Genomic DNA, 13,927 nt, shown 5'->3' on the forward strand with positions numbered 1-13,927 from the left:
GGATTTGCTTTTGTGTTTAAGTTGATTACATGTTGGGAAACGTCAGCCTTGTTGGGTATTATTACTTGGTGGATCAGTCACACTTTTAAAACAAAGAAAATCATAGTAGCATACAATTCTGTGTGTTAACGGAAAGGTAGCTCATTACTGCATGATAAATCAAAGTTTAAGGGTGTAAAAAGCTGAGATTAAGAAAAGGGTTTTGGGGTTGGGTTTGGGTATTGAAATTGGGGTCAAACCCAGAACAGGAGGTGGACCAGGGTGTTCCCAAATCCCAAAGCCAGTCTCGTCCGCAGGTTAAGCACCGAGAATAGAAAACACTTTTCTTATTTGGGTCAAAATTTATGCAACACAAATCTCCTTGTTTTGAAAAACAAATTCAAATTGACCCTTTTTTTTACAATGGGTGAGAAAATTGAAATGGGGTTTTAGTTTTGTGAAGGGAAAATTGCAGGATAGAAGGCAAACAGAGACAGAGTGCTAAGCCACTAGAACAGAATCTAGAACTGGCAACATCACTTGATTCACTTCACAGATCAAAACTAAAGTCTCTAGTTTTATACTAGTTTATACTCTCTTTCATTTTTGTCCTTGCTCCAACACTCTACTGCTACTCTCAGTAGGGTAATATGGAAAACAAAAACAAAAAACTGAAAAACAAAAACACTTTGGAAGTGAGTGAGGCGGAGGAGAGAGAGAGAGAAATTACAGTCTTACATAGACGGATTTTACGAACATAAATTGTGATGATGATTCATGAAGGATGGTCACATGAGATGGTCATGGGGTCATGAGAGAGATGCCTCAAAGCCACCACCTTCCATGCAAAATTAATCTCTCTTAAGACAAAAACAAACACAAACACACATAACATACTCTCTTTCTCTCTCTCTCTTTCTTTTTCTCTCTCTCCGTCTCTCAAACGCGCAGAGAAGGAAGGGAGGAAGGAACAGCCCACTCACTGTCAATGCACCCAAAATAGAATCCCACACAAGCACCACAGTGGTGCTCACCAGTTCATACCCCATCCTTTGATTTCATCAAGTTTATGTATCTATATATATAAAGATAGATTTTTTCTGTTGTTGCTCCACCCTCATTACCTTTTTCTGGGTATCTTCCATTTTGCATCACAGAGGTACAGAGAAGCAGAGGAAGGGGGGGAGAGAGAGACAAGTAATTGAAGAAGGTGAAGACAGAAGGGGTCCTACTGCTTAATTTTTGGCGGGCAGCAACGGTCACCATCAATGATTTTATTTGGGTGGTGGTGGCTCTCAATGACCCATCTAATCACACTTGCATATTGCTGGGGATCTTGATCCAAACCACCACCCCTCGCCCTCAAGCTCTCTTTGTCTCCAGCCTTTGTTATTATTGTTGTTATTTTCTTTATCAGAAGAAGAATTTGCTGGTGGGTGTGGCTGCAGCCAGCAGATTCAAGCTTCTTTGTGTCCTTGGGCTGAAGGGATCATAGCAGATCTCATTCTTATGAGGAGATTTTTTACTGTGAGTTGTTTGATCATTCCTCCTCTGTTTCTGTTTTTGGGTTCTTCTTCCAATTTCTATTTTCAATGTTGAGGTCTTAATTGCTTGTTTATTACTGTCAGTATAAGATCTAAAAGAATTTTCTTTTTCTTTTTTTCCATTTTTTTGAATTCTGAATTCTGTTATGCCCCAAATGCTACTTAAGATGAAGCTTGAAAGAACCACTTGGATCATATAGCTTGAGCCATAAATTAAAAACAAAAACAAAATTGGTTGGATCTGATTAACAAAAATTACATTTTTTTTTTTCACTTTATTTATGGGTGGTGGAGGAGAACTTGGCTCTGAGTAATTTATTAAGGTTACTCCTTTTTGGGTTTTCTGTGCTTCTTCTTGGTTTATTAGCTTTTTGCCAAAATGTAGTTCATCTGACCAGCTTTTCCCATCAGCCACTGATTTTTTCCTGAAATAGTTAATAGGTGAGAATCATCTGATGTTCTCTTTGGTTTATGTTGGAAAGCTAGGCATCAACAGCTTTTGTGTCTCATTAATGGGTTGTTTCCGATTCACATTGTAGTTCATTTGGCCAGCCTTTCTTTTGGGTCTTTGCTCTGCTAAGTATATAGTTTGCACTGTGATCATAACTTCTCAAACCAAGATGAAAGGGAAAATGCATCAGAGCTTCCTACCGTCTAATCTCATTATCAAATTTGTATCTGACTGATGTTGAAATGTTCCCTTTCAGCTAGTGGATGTGCTTCTGGTACTTCTTTTGTTCAGTGAAGCTCCATGGGCTGTCTGGGGCAGCCCACATTGTGACCAGACAAGCTCAGGGGTAATTCGACCTCACAGTGTTGCCATTACAGAATTTGGGGCTGTTGGAGATGGGGTCACGCTCAACACCAAAGCTTTTCAGAATGCCATATTCTATCTCAATTCATTCGCTGACAAGGGCGGGGCCCAGCTTTTTGTCCCAGCTGGCCGGTGGTTGACAGGGAGCTTTGATCTCATCAGTCATCTAACTTTGTGGTTAGACAAGGATGCAGTGATTCTTGGATCTATGGTGAGCCTTCACCTCCTCCTAAGCACAATCACATATTTAAGAAGTTTAGTTTAACAAAAATTTGCCCCTGTTTATGTTGAAGCATTCAGGTTTTTGCATATTTCCATGAATATAACATATTACTACTCTAAACTGCTGAATTTACCAAATGGAATGTGGGAAATAGTTACAATAATCACTGCAACTAATAAGCGTACAAGGAAGTTGAATTTTTAACTGAATCATAAGCAAATTACTGTTCTCTGAGGTTATGCTACCATTTTGAAGATGCAAGGAACATTCTGTATTTGTGATAGTGCTTCAATGCTGGTTCATTTGTTTTTTTTTTTTTTCTTTTTTGGGTTAATTTTTTCAATCTTAAAATTGGTTGATCCTTGAAGCCATTCTATGATTTAACACAAAAGCTGAACAATTGCATTATCCCAGAACTCTAATGATTGGCCAGTCATTGATCCTCTACCATCATATGGCCGAGGCAGGGAGTTGCCTGGTAGAAGGCACCGAAGCCTCATTTATGGATGCAATTTGACAGATGTTATTATTACAGGTTGGTGATATTGATAAAGAATCTTGTCTTCTGAATGCACTTGCTTCTTTACTTTTTTGACACCACAGACGTCTCTCTACACAGGTGACAATGGAACTATTGATGGTCAAGGCAGCATATGGTGGAATTGGTTTCAAAAGAAAACCCTGAACTATACTCGGCCACATCTAGTTGAGTTCATTAACTCAACTGGGGTTGTCATTTCAAATGTGACCTTCTTGAATTCACCATTTTGGACCATCCATCCTGTATATTGCAGGTTTGTTCTCTTCAAAAGAATTGAATTGCACTTTTCTTCCTGTTTGTTGTATTTTTATTTTTCACTTCAAAACTGTGCACAAGTGTGAAGTTTTTATGAATTAGGGGGAGAGTTGAGACTGTTTTTCTGGATGAACAGCCAAGTCATTGTCCAGAATGTTACAATCCTTGCTCCTCTTGATTCACCGAACACTGATGGCATTGATCCAGGTGAGTTTTCTCATTGAAGCTGGAAACTTTTTCTGCTTATGAGGTTGATGAAGGACAAGCATTCTATTTTTTATTGCATAGCAAGTACTTAGGGCAGTCTTGTTCTATAAATTAACTTGGGAATTCCCTTTTTAGAATAGAATTTTATCTATCCTATTGACCTCTACTGAAGCTGTTGGAATGAGTATTGATTTCATATAAATTCAAGTAATCGTAAGTATTTCATTCAAGAAAATTTGGTCGGTCATTCAGAGGAAGGGAATGTTAAGTTGTCATATAATCGTCAACATTGTTTTATATCTTGCAATTCACTTTGTAATTATAAAAAATAAAAAATAAAAATTGCATCATGTAACAACTCGTATTTGGCTTAGAATATTCCAACCGTTTTTATTTCACTAGTTCAAGAGTGAAATTTTTGTGAGTCTAATCATTTTCCTGAGTCTTACTAGTCTGGATTCTCCAAATTTCCTGTTTGGGAATGACAAAAATCATGAACTTTTGGGGACAAATTGTTGTCTATAGTGTTGGTTGGCTTATTGTTCTGTGTTCTCTTCTTCCTCAGATATATATGCAATTTCATTCCTGTCCAACCATATAGTATAAACTTTCAAATCTCTAATTCACTTTCATCAACTTGATTTAAACAACAAACATGGGTCTGACTTGTTTTTTTAAATGCATCCAGACTCTTCCAATGATGTTTGCATTGAAGACTGTTATATTAGTACTGGTGATGATCTAATAGCCATCAAAAGTGGGTGGGATGAGTATGGCATTTCATACGCTCGTCCAAGTACAAATATCATCATCCGCCGGCTAGTTGGAAAAACCCACTCAAGTGCAGGGATTGCAATTGGGAGTGAGATGTCTGGAGGTGTATCAGAAGTTCATGCAGAAAGCCTCCAGTTCTTCAATTCAAAGACAGGTATCAGGATAAAAACATCTCCTGGTCGGGGTGGTTATGTGAGAAACATCTATATATCAGACATGAACTTGGTTGATGTAAACATAGCGATAAGGTTCACTGGTCAGTATGGGGAGCACCCAGATGAGTTTTACGACCCAACTGCTCTTCCCATAATAGAAAATATTACTGTAAAAGATGTCAAGGGAGAGAATATTAAATTTGCAGGCCTTTTAGAGGGTATAGAAGGGGATAATTTTGTCAACATTTGCCTCTCCAACATCACTCTCAATGTAACTTCAGAATCTCCATGGAACTGTTCTTATATTCACGGATATTCTGACTTGGTTTCACCAGAGGCTTGTGAACCTCTGGGAGAGAGAATCTACCCTGGGCACGTCTTGGACTGTTACCATCTTCCTACTCACTTATGGAGCATGAGTAATAGAAAAAGAAGTAGTTGGTTGCTGTCATGGTAAATAAGTGAGAATACAGCATGTCATACAATGTTGAAATCACCTTCTACTGTGAATGTTTCTGATTTTAGTTGAAAATTTGTTAATTGCCATTTCTCAACACAACTGCCCAGTGCCTCGCCGAAGATTGCCCGACACTTATAAAAGGTTCAGGTGGAGTTGCTGAATTTATGGTTGTTGACTTGTGAGATGGTATTGAGAGATGATTGTTTCTTGTAACTTTGTGTGCAGTAACAAATAATCGAGTGATTCATCTGTAATTGGAAATAGAATGAGCTTTTTCCCTTTTCTTTTGATTCTGTTCTTTTGTTTTGTCAATTTTCCCTATGAAATTTTGTATGCAGTAAGAACTGATTGTTCGTTATTTTGATTGTTCATTATTTCTTTTTCGCTTGTTTCCAAATAAACTGTATTCTTGGATGTTCAATCTACCATAATTCACAGGCTATGTTTCAGTGAAAACAGAGGTCCATGCTGTTGATTGTGGCTGTGAATCATTATGACTTCTATAGGTGGTAACTATTTCATTGAAGGTTTCACAGAGCATTAACATATTGTAACTTGTTTGTGCTGCTGATATCATATAAAGTGTTGTTCAATGAATAGAAGAGGACTCAACCAACATCATGTCCTTTTCCTGATCTTGAAGAATGTATAGGAAAGATCTCAATCAACAAAATTACTATATTCTTATCCTGAAGGACCTCCTCTCCCAGGACAGCACATGCAGCCAGAATCCATTAGTTTCTAAGAGAGGAATTACCATGTCAGGTTAATTTAGGAGGAAAAAGCCGATTACAGCAATGTTGTGCTCTATTCTGCCTATTGTAGGAACTTGCAATTTGAACTGAACAGTGAAACTGATCCATGAACCATCGAAGTTCCCAAACAATTTTGGTAAGGATTTAACAAGAGAAAGTAACAAAAAGATGTGTTAATTTCAATCGGGATAGTGAGAAAGAATTGTCAAGGATACATAGGTATGTCAATTTGAATTTCATGTGTAACAGAAATCAAGAAGAATACACAAAGCCAAACAAACAGTATTTCTCAAAGGTTGAGAATCCAAAAGTTTAAACAGAACAGCTATCTGGGGGATGCCTCACTCCCATCCTTCTTCAAAACTGAACACAGAACCTGCCTTGAAATATATGTTTCAAGCTCCCTGGACACCTCAGTTAACTTCAAGTCGAAGTTGCTCCTATACTTGTGCTTTGGTGATGGCACAACACCAGAGAGTACAGTGGGAGAGCTGGAAAATCTTCTTCTTGGGCTAGACAATCGTCCAGGTGACCCTGGAAATGTCCCTTTTGAAGTGAGAGGCGACAAGCTTGAATGATCATTTACTGTTTTCCTCTCTGGGTTCATTAGAGGTCCACTTTTCGTCTCCAATGGCAGTGGCTGCAATGCATCATGTTCCACAACTGGTTTCTGTTTCATGAGCCTTTCTCTGGCTTTCTCAGCTGCCAGAAGAGCTTTCTCTTTGCTCATCTTGATCAATTTCCAGGGGTCAATGCCTGCTCGAAAGCCTTGCTTCTTGATCAAGTTGGAGGTTGCAGGATCTTCATCAATTCTTATGGACAGTCTTCTTGTCGGGTTCTGAAACTTAAAAGCAAGCATTCAGAGAGGCTACGAAGAGTGGCTTCTTGAGATGCAAAACTTAATAGACTGTCTAAACTGTACCTGATTCATTCTCTGTCCTCTGCATATAAACCGAGACACAAATGTTGGCTTTTCAGGTGAATCAAATTCAGAGCTATCATCTGAAGAAAAGTCTGAATCGTTGAATGGATCTAGTTCCATAGGTTGGTTCTCCTCTCTCATTGCCAATATGTAATCATATGTTCTCATTCCCTGGGGCAACAATCAAGGACCATATAGAATAAAAATAAAAAATAAAAATGGGAATGCACATTAAGCAAGTGGGAATCCACATTAAGCTGACTGAAAGTGAGTAGTTCTTAAAAAGACATGATCACAAGTATGAAAAACTTTGCAATAATTGAAGATCTAATACTTGGGCAAAATGATGGAGCATTCTTAAGTGCTGAAAGGAATATCTTTGGGCAGGCAGGTGGACAACCAAAGTAACCAGCTGCTACAATGTTAAGCCACTGAGAAAGTTACAGGAGAGAGGACTCCTGGCCACCACCTGACACAAGGACAATTCCAACTCTTTGCCGAAGAATATTATTCCCAGCTATTGCTTTCAACTAGGGTCAGAACTTCTCAGTGATACAATACAGACCAGTATTAGTTGTAGTTGAGGGTCAATAGAATGTCTCAATGGTTTTTCATATTATTATACAGGTGAGCTTTGCAAGACAGCCATGAAAAAAATACCTTCCGAATGAGGACAATGTGAAAGAAATAAAGTTGTCCCAATGCTGCTGAACCATATGCAGTCATCAGAACCAAAAGGACCTGTTCACAATTTAAAGCTAATGAGGAAAGGAACTTTCATTTGAAATGGTAGCAAAGAAACATCAAGGAAACTGAGAAAACAGTAACAAAATATTACTGATATGGTTGCAAGTAGGCCTCGTGGAAACTCTAAATAGAGTTTCCTCTCCAGCTCCCCCTCTATCCCTTTCTTATCTGCAAAGCACCTGATGAATATGGCTACGGCAGTACCTCCTTCTATGACAAGCTATACCAAGGGCGATATATTTAGCATGGAGAAGAACTAAAGAACAAATTGGGTATTTGATTTGTAATCAAGTTGATGTTAAAAGAACTGAAGAACACAAAATCAACTGACCATCAACAATACAAATGTCAATAGAAGAAAGAATGTTGTGTAATTCCTTTTCCCAATACAGTTGTTCAACCACTGGAAAGAAACAGAACACAAAAGTTGTTTTAACATGGTAGGTTATTCCTCCCTTCTTAAATCTAAACATTCAAAGGAAAACACCCTGCTTCAGCTTACCCTGCAATGGTGATCAAACCCTTCAACGCACCGGTTGCAGGACCTACAGTGCTTGCTGTTTTTTTTAACCTACAAAAAGGAAACAGAGATTTCAGATGGCTAAATTGCATTTCCCACAAACCACAATAGTCCTGAGAAATCTCCATTGCTAGATTTGATCATATTCTAGCTAAATTGTATTTCCCACAAACCTCAAAATCACAAAGGGCGCAAAATGAGATGTCATCCTCTTTTGGGTCAGGAGCAATGGCGTCATCTTTTACAACAAGGGGAAATGGAAGCAAGGGCTCAATTTGAGGTGTGGTATTCCATTGATCTAGGTACTTCCTTCTTATACAAGTTCGAAGGATCTTCCTTTCCATCCTCCTAAAAAATCTCACAACAATCTGGCCCAATATGAATCCATAATTTAACTTTGAGAATCCACCATACTTGGATCTTCTCTTCTTCTTTAATCTGGTTTTGTCAGTTGGATCAATGGCAGTGCATCTTATAAATAGAAACATGACCGAAAGGGCCTGAAATTGAAAACAAGCACAATTGATGAATTGCAGTGAGTTCTGACCAGAATTTGATGAAAGAATGGGGACAAAATATTATTTCCCTTGACAATTACCACAAAGGAAAAGACTGTAGTCACTGTAATCTCGGCAATTCTGTTTCCAAGGAAAAGCCCCAGGAAACAATAGAATGAGACCACCAGAAAAGCATAAATAGCCATGCCCACTATCTGCACTCCAACGATGAAAAACATGGATTCAGAAGCTATAACATTGAAAATTCAAGCTATCATCAAATGGGTATACAAATTAAAAGACACCATTTTATCAACGAAAAAAATACACCCAACTTGGAAAAAAATCTAATCTTCTGATCTGGGTCTTATTGCTTAGGAGCTGATTGGGCTAAAAGAAACCTCTTGATGTATCTTGATCATTTCACAGGAAACGAAGATGAGGTTTTTTGAAGTCAACCTTCAGAGGGCGGGTTTTTAGGCTCAAAATACAGAGTAGCTCATATGTGAAGAAGGAGGAATAGAGAGAACCTGTAAAGGATGAAGGGGTCGCTGCCAGCCATGGCGTCTCATCATGTAGTCCCTGCACTTTTGCTTCAAAATCTTAGATGAATCCAGTACTTGGCGAGAGAGGAAACCGGCAAGTCTTAGCTGCCTCAAGAAGACCCCAACGGTCGACTTCCGGGTTTCAAAATTTGAACAACGAGAAAAGAAAACCTAAGCTCATCTTAACGGCTGTGAATCCAAGATCTGAACCCCACAGTGGGACCCAATTGATGATGGCTTTCACCCTGTTAAAAACATAAAAATATAGTGGCCCATTGGGCCCAAGTTTCTGTTGATCCAACGGGCCTTTTTAACCTTGTTTGAACCAGTGAAAGCAACAACCCCCATACAGGTTGAGGCTGTATTTGGAAGTTGCAACAATGGAATAATGAAATGAATTTCATTCCATTTCTTTTTGTTAATAAATTTAAATTCATTCTCATAAAACCAAAATTCATTCTTGTTAGAATTTTGATTTCTCTTCCATATATTTTTTTGATTCACCTCTATTGTCTTTCTTATTTTCATTCTTCTTTCTATGTACCAAATGCATACGGTAGTTTCGAAATTTTAATTCAAGTTCCCAAAACCTTTTGGTTAAGACTTTGGATGGATGATTTAGTACCATATCTTTTTTCAACTAAGCCTTCTTTTAGACATTTGGGTGTGAATTTATGTTTAAATTTTAAATAAATTTAGACCTATTTATATTCTAGATCTAAAACAAACAAGTTGACACCTAGATGTTTTTCGATGGCGCTTCCAAAAATTTCATTGTATTTTGTGTTGGGGTGTAATAATGACGCTTTTAAACCCGAAGATGAATCACCAAAATGATAACTCTTAAAAAAGTCCACAAGGAATGATGTATTTTCATTCAACGCTAATTAATTTTTAGATGAAGATGATATGGTCAAAACCCGATCCAAGATCCTGAAATATAGAATGATTTCTTGACTAGAAGAACCGTTATTGTTGATCTTTTTTCTTATTGGGTGAAGAAGCAATAGGCCTAATACAATGCATGTTGCCGTGCTGTGGACCTGTGGTAGAGGGAGAATCTAAGAGCCTTGGACCCCCATTCCAGCGATGGAGTTGACGCCAGGATCAAGGGTGGTCCTTCAATCCATTGAATGGAGTCGATGCCGCTAGTTTTCATTGAAGCCAAGGAAATTGAAATCATGTTAGTTAGTGGCAACACCTTTATCAGATAAGCAGGCGTATGTATTAAGATGAGTACGGATATACTGACATTTGATAAGAGATATATTTACGGAAGGCTACAAAATTTGAAGAATAATCTCTTTTTAATTTTTATTACTCTTTATTATATTTCATCCATCTCTGTACGTACATGATAGATTACTCTCCAACAAGTGACAAGCTCATATGGTACAGCAGCTGGGCCTGTTCTTTCTTACACCCCACTCTTAAGCATTTAAAAAGCTTATATCAATATGAATCTATTTACATCGACAATATTATATATAGATAAATATCAACAACAAAAACACTATATAGATATATAACATGATGTATATGGATCGAATGCTTGTGAGCAAACCTTCTCTTCTGTTCTTACTTCTGGCTTAAGCATGAAAATATTTTGTTATAACCCCAGATAGTTTGGTTATATAGCCTGAAAACACATGCATGTCGGCTCTGAGGATGGGTTCCTGCCCATCAGCTCATCATCTTCAAGCATGTTGTCCTTCTCTCAAAATCAAACTTTCCTAGGAAAATGTTTACTGTGAAGGTTTGCAGCAAAAGCAATTCCACTCTAATTGGTGGAGAAGGTGGTACAGGATTGAGGGAGCTGGGGGGACCCTGGCAATGCAGGCATCCCGGAAAAGGGTTTGCTGTTCTCACCATGGCTGTTCGGGGTGTTGCCATAACTGCTCCTTGGTGCTCCGATAATTGTGGAGATGGCTGCAGCTAGGGCTGCGGTGAAGTTAGGGTCAGATGTGATGGCTGCAGTAACCGTCTCGACCATGCTAGGATGTCGATGCCCCATTTGAGCTGATGGCAGGACGGGAATCTTGGGAGGGGCGTACAAGGGTTGCCCTATGAGTTGTGGGCAAGCATGCAAAGGAGAAGGAAACGTGGTGGAAGAAGGGGGGCCTCGATGGAAGTGCATGGGATTGGTGCCTTGCGTCAAGTCGAGGGTGATGGTAGGAAATGGTGCAGAGGCGGATAGGCTGGCCATGGTTGATAAGTAGGGCATAGGATGGAAGAAGCCTGCAGAATTTACTAGCGCTTCCTTGCTAGTATTTGAACCTGATAGTAGCATGGCTGCTGCTGCTGATGTTGAATTTGCCATGGCTGTAGCTGCTGGTGGGAGAGGGTGATTATGATTTCCCTCATAAGTTGTTATGAGAATGGTCTTGTCCTCAGCACATCTTTGAACCTGCCCCAAATACAAGTGACCAAACTTTAGAGGCTAGGGTTGATAATAAATCACTCTCCTAAACTATATGTACAATTGCTTTAATTAGCGTCAAAATTGATCATATTATCAGCTAGGCCATCTGAGTCTCTTACCTGCTTACGAACCGGGCATCCAGCGGCCATGGTGCATCGATAGTAGGCACGAGGGCAAGGGTTACCCTTGGCCATCTTTTGTCCATATTTCCTCCATTGACATCCATCGCTTATCTGAACAACACGTCCACAAATATTAACTCAACCATGCATGATATGCAACTACAAATTAGATGGTATAGTGCATTTATTAGTTATTACATACCAAAGGAGCTTCGGATCTTGCTCGTACGGACACTCTTGCCTTCCTGAAAGGGACCTCCGAAGCTTGTTCTTCACTCTTTGATGGATCTAGTAGCGTTGGGCTTTTAGGGGAACCCCATCTGTGGGTCGACCCTTGATCAGGACCATCTCCAAAACAAGTTTTCTTCCCGGCACTTGGAATCTTGTGATGTTCACTTTCATTTGACATCACCTCCGTAGTATTAGCTGGAGAAACTGACCCTTCTTGGTTCTTCTCATCCGATACGGAAGCTTCATTAATATCTAATCCACCGGATGGCCGTGGGTCCATCAACTGTCTGGTCCCTGGCTTGCAAGTTGTATCATCCTTCTGTTCAAAAGGACGGCTATCCATCAGAGAGATGAAATTGAATTTCCTCGCTACCAAATTTAATTTCATGATTCTATTGTTGTTGGGACAATACAAAAGCATGGTATTGGTAACGTTTAGGAAGACATCGCTGTCAAAGTTTCCTTGCTTTTCTTTTCTTTTGTTCTTTTCCAATTACGCTCACGCCTTTTCAAGTGCAGTCGTCTAGATGCTTTGAATCGCCACCCTAACAACCTATCATCTCCCAATGTGACATTTCTCTGTACTCAATTATGCAGTTTAAGTTCTATGTTCTCAGTAGAAAAGAAAGAAAGATAGATAGATGGAGGGAAATAAAGCCAGCTATCAATCCAAAACGAAAAACATGTGCATATAAACTCCAGCGATCCTCATACTAATTGGTTCAAAAGGCTAATGAGTAATGATGAATCTTCTAAGATGGTCGAGAAATGGCGGTATGGACAGCTTCATGGGGTAGGGTGGGGACAGACCTTTTTGGCTGCATATAAGCCAAATGTAACACGCGTCCACAACTGTCTTCTAGCGCGATTGCAGTAGACATGAATTCAATGAAGTCTAATGACTTGAAATTAGAAGTTTGTCGTTCTCAAAATAGTGCTACAATACACAGTACACATGAATTTTTTTTCTTTTTTTTCTTTTAAACATAAAATATAGATATATTAGTTTTCCGATTGAAGTGAATCGTGTGACCATTTATCCATGGATGAAAAATAGTTTTTCTATCTCAAAACTTTTCATTTTACGTAGACGTAATCTAAAAGAAATTCACCTTCAGTCTGGCTGCTTCTCCCATGGCCATAAGCAGTTGGCCTTGGAGATCACCGTAACTTTTGGTAATCTGTTCCAACATGCTTCTCAGCTTCCGATTCTCATCTCTCACTCTCTCCAATTCTACTTGGAGTGTGTCGAACTGGCCAACGCCAAATACCAAATTTCAAATTCCAAAACTGAAACGATAAAAGCAAAAAGAAACCCAACAAAATTTATCCAATCAGAACATAAAAGCCGGTGCAATAACTCACCTCAGTTTTTGGTCGAATATTGAGATTATCATTTCCCGATCTTTGAATTCCAGTATTCAAACTCAGCAGATCCAATCCGGTCTGTAAAACGACACATACAAATTAGTCAGTGAATCACGACCTTTGATCACTACAAAATGCAACAATCATAGCCAAGATCTATAATTATCCATCTCACGTTTACGCCTGCTGCAGCCTCAGTCCGAGTGGACGATCCGCGGTTGCTCTCCTGCTCATTTGGCTGATTATGTTGATTATTCCTGGAGAAGAAGTCCATCTCCTTGATGGGCTGTTTCTGATCCGTCGAGACAGTTTCGTGGACGCTGGAATTCGGTCGGAGAAAGTCGTCGGAGCGTAAAAATGCGAATTCAGGGCGTGGCTTGTCCATGACTGCTAGAGAAAAAGAGTAGTTGTCCAGGCTAGTCAAGTTTAATACCCAGCAAATGGGCCGTAGTCTGTGGGGGGCCCCTAAGGAGGCCCAGAAACAAAAAAGAGAAAGCGAAAGGGAGCCGTTTTTCCCGCGGGAAAAATGACGTCACAGTGATGCAATGGGACAGGTGGCGTGATCTGGAGGGAGGACTACGCGGCTGAGCGTAGACTTGGGGAATATGCCGTTAGATATAACGTGAGACGTTTTCACAAGGAAGCGGCACAAAGACTATCCACGTGCGTCAGTCGTGTAGGGTCAACGCAGTTGACGGCACGGCTCTCTGACGGTAGTTAGAATACGTGGGTCCCACACCCCCTCACAAACCCATAGAATACCTAATCCCACTGACTATGAAGCCACGCCCACGTCAATCCACACAATAATATACGAATTAAAACCCCCACAAACGACGTCGTTTC

At 39.6% G+C, this 13,927-nt stretch overlaps 3 protein-coding genes across 5 annotated transcripts; 1 reads left to right on the forward strand and 2 right to left on the reverse strand.

The window, feature by feature from the left end:
• Nucleotides 1-764: 764 nt before the first annotated feature.
• On the forward strand, nucleotides 765-5,335 carry LOC117919322 (probable polygalacturonase). Its single transcript, XM_034836494.1, has 6 exons — nucleotides 765-1,506; nucleotides 2,231-2,548; nucleotides 2,975-3,095; nucleotides 3,180-3,354; nucleotides 3,493-3,563; nucleotides 4,252-5,335. Exons 1-6 carry the CDS (start codon nucleotides 1,489-1,491, stop codon nucleotides 4,947-4,949), a joined length of 1,401 nt encoding a protein of 466 aa, XP_034692385.1. The 5' UTR covers nucleotides 765-1,488; the 3' UTR covers nucleotides 4,950-5,335.
• Nucleotides 5,336-5,865: 530 nt separating this feature from the next.
• LOC117917720 (protein S-acyltransferase 18) lies at nucleotides 5,866-9,093 on the reverse strand. 2 transcript variants are annotated; one of them, XM_034834088.1, is made up of 9 exons: nucleotides 8,924-9,093; nucleotides 8,495-8,608; nucleotides 8,070-8,396; nucleotides 7,879-7,947; nucleotides 7,708-7,779; nucleotides 7,468-7,596; nucleotides 7,290-7,370; nucleotides 6,630-6,800; nucleotides 5,866-6,545 (listed from the first exon to the last, which is right to left on the reverse strand). In XM_034834088.1, the coding sequence occupies exons 1-9, from the start codon at nucleotides 8,966-8,968 to the stop codon at nucleotides 6,033-6,035; spliced, it is 1,521 nt and encodes a 506-aa protein (XP_034689979.1). In that variant the 5' UTR covers nucleotides 8,969-9,093; the 3' UTR covers nucleotides 5,866-6,032. The 2 variants fall into 2 exon arrangements, with proteins under 2 accessions (XP_034689979.1, XP_034689980.1); XM_034834089.1 differs by lacking the exon at nucleotides 7,708-7,779.
• Nucleotides 9,094-10,240: 1,147 nt separating this feature from the next.
• Nucleotides 10,241-13,479, reverse strand: LOC117919162 (probable WRKY transcription factor 47). 2 transcript variants are annotated; one of them, XM_034836268.1, is made up of 6 exons: nucleotides 13,257-13,479; nucleotides 13,079-13,159; nucleotides 12,826-12,966; nucleotides 11,685-12,029; nucleotides 11,480-11,593; nucleotides 10,241-11,345 (listed from the first exon to the last, which is right to left on the reverse strand). In XM_034836268.1, the coding sequence occupies exons 1-6, from the start codon at nucleotides 13,464-13,466 to the stop codon at nucleotides 10,719-10,721; spliced, it is 1,518 nt and encodes a 505-aa protein (XP_034692159.1). In that variant the 5' UTR covers nucleotides 13,467-13,479; the 3' UTR covers nucleotides 10,241-10,718. The 2 variants fall into 2 exon arrangements, with proteins under 2 accessions (XP_034692159.1, XP_034692158.1); XM_034836267.1 differs by having other exon boundaries at nucleotides 11,685-12,032.
• Between the last annotated feature and the right edge of the window lie 448 nt (nucleotides 13,480-13,927).

The sequence above is a fragment of the Vitis riparia genome, chromosome 7, assembly GCF_004353265.1.
Source record: "Vitis riparia cultivar Riparia Gloire de Montpellier isolate 1030 chromosome 7, EGFV_Vit.rip_1.0, whole genome shotgun sequence".
Lineage (NCBI taxonomy): Eukaryota > Viridiplantae > Streptophyta > Magnoliopsida > Vitales > Vitaceae > Vitis > Vitis riparia.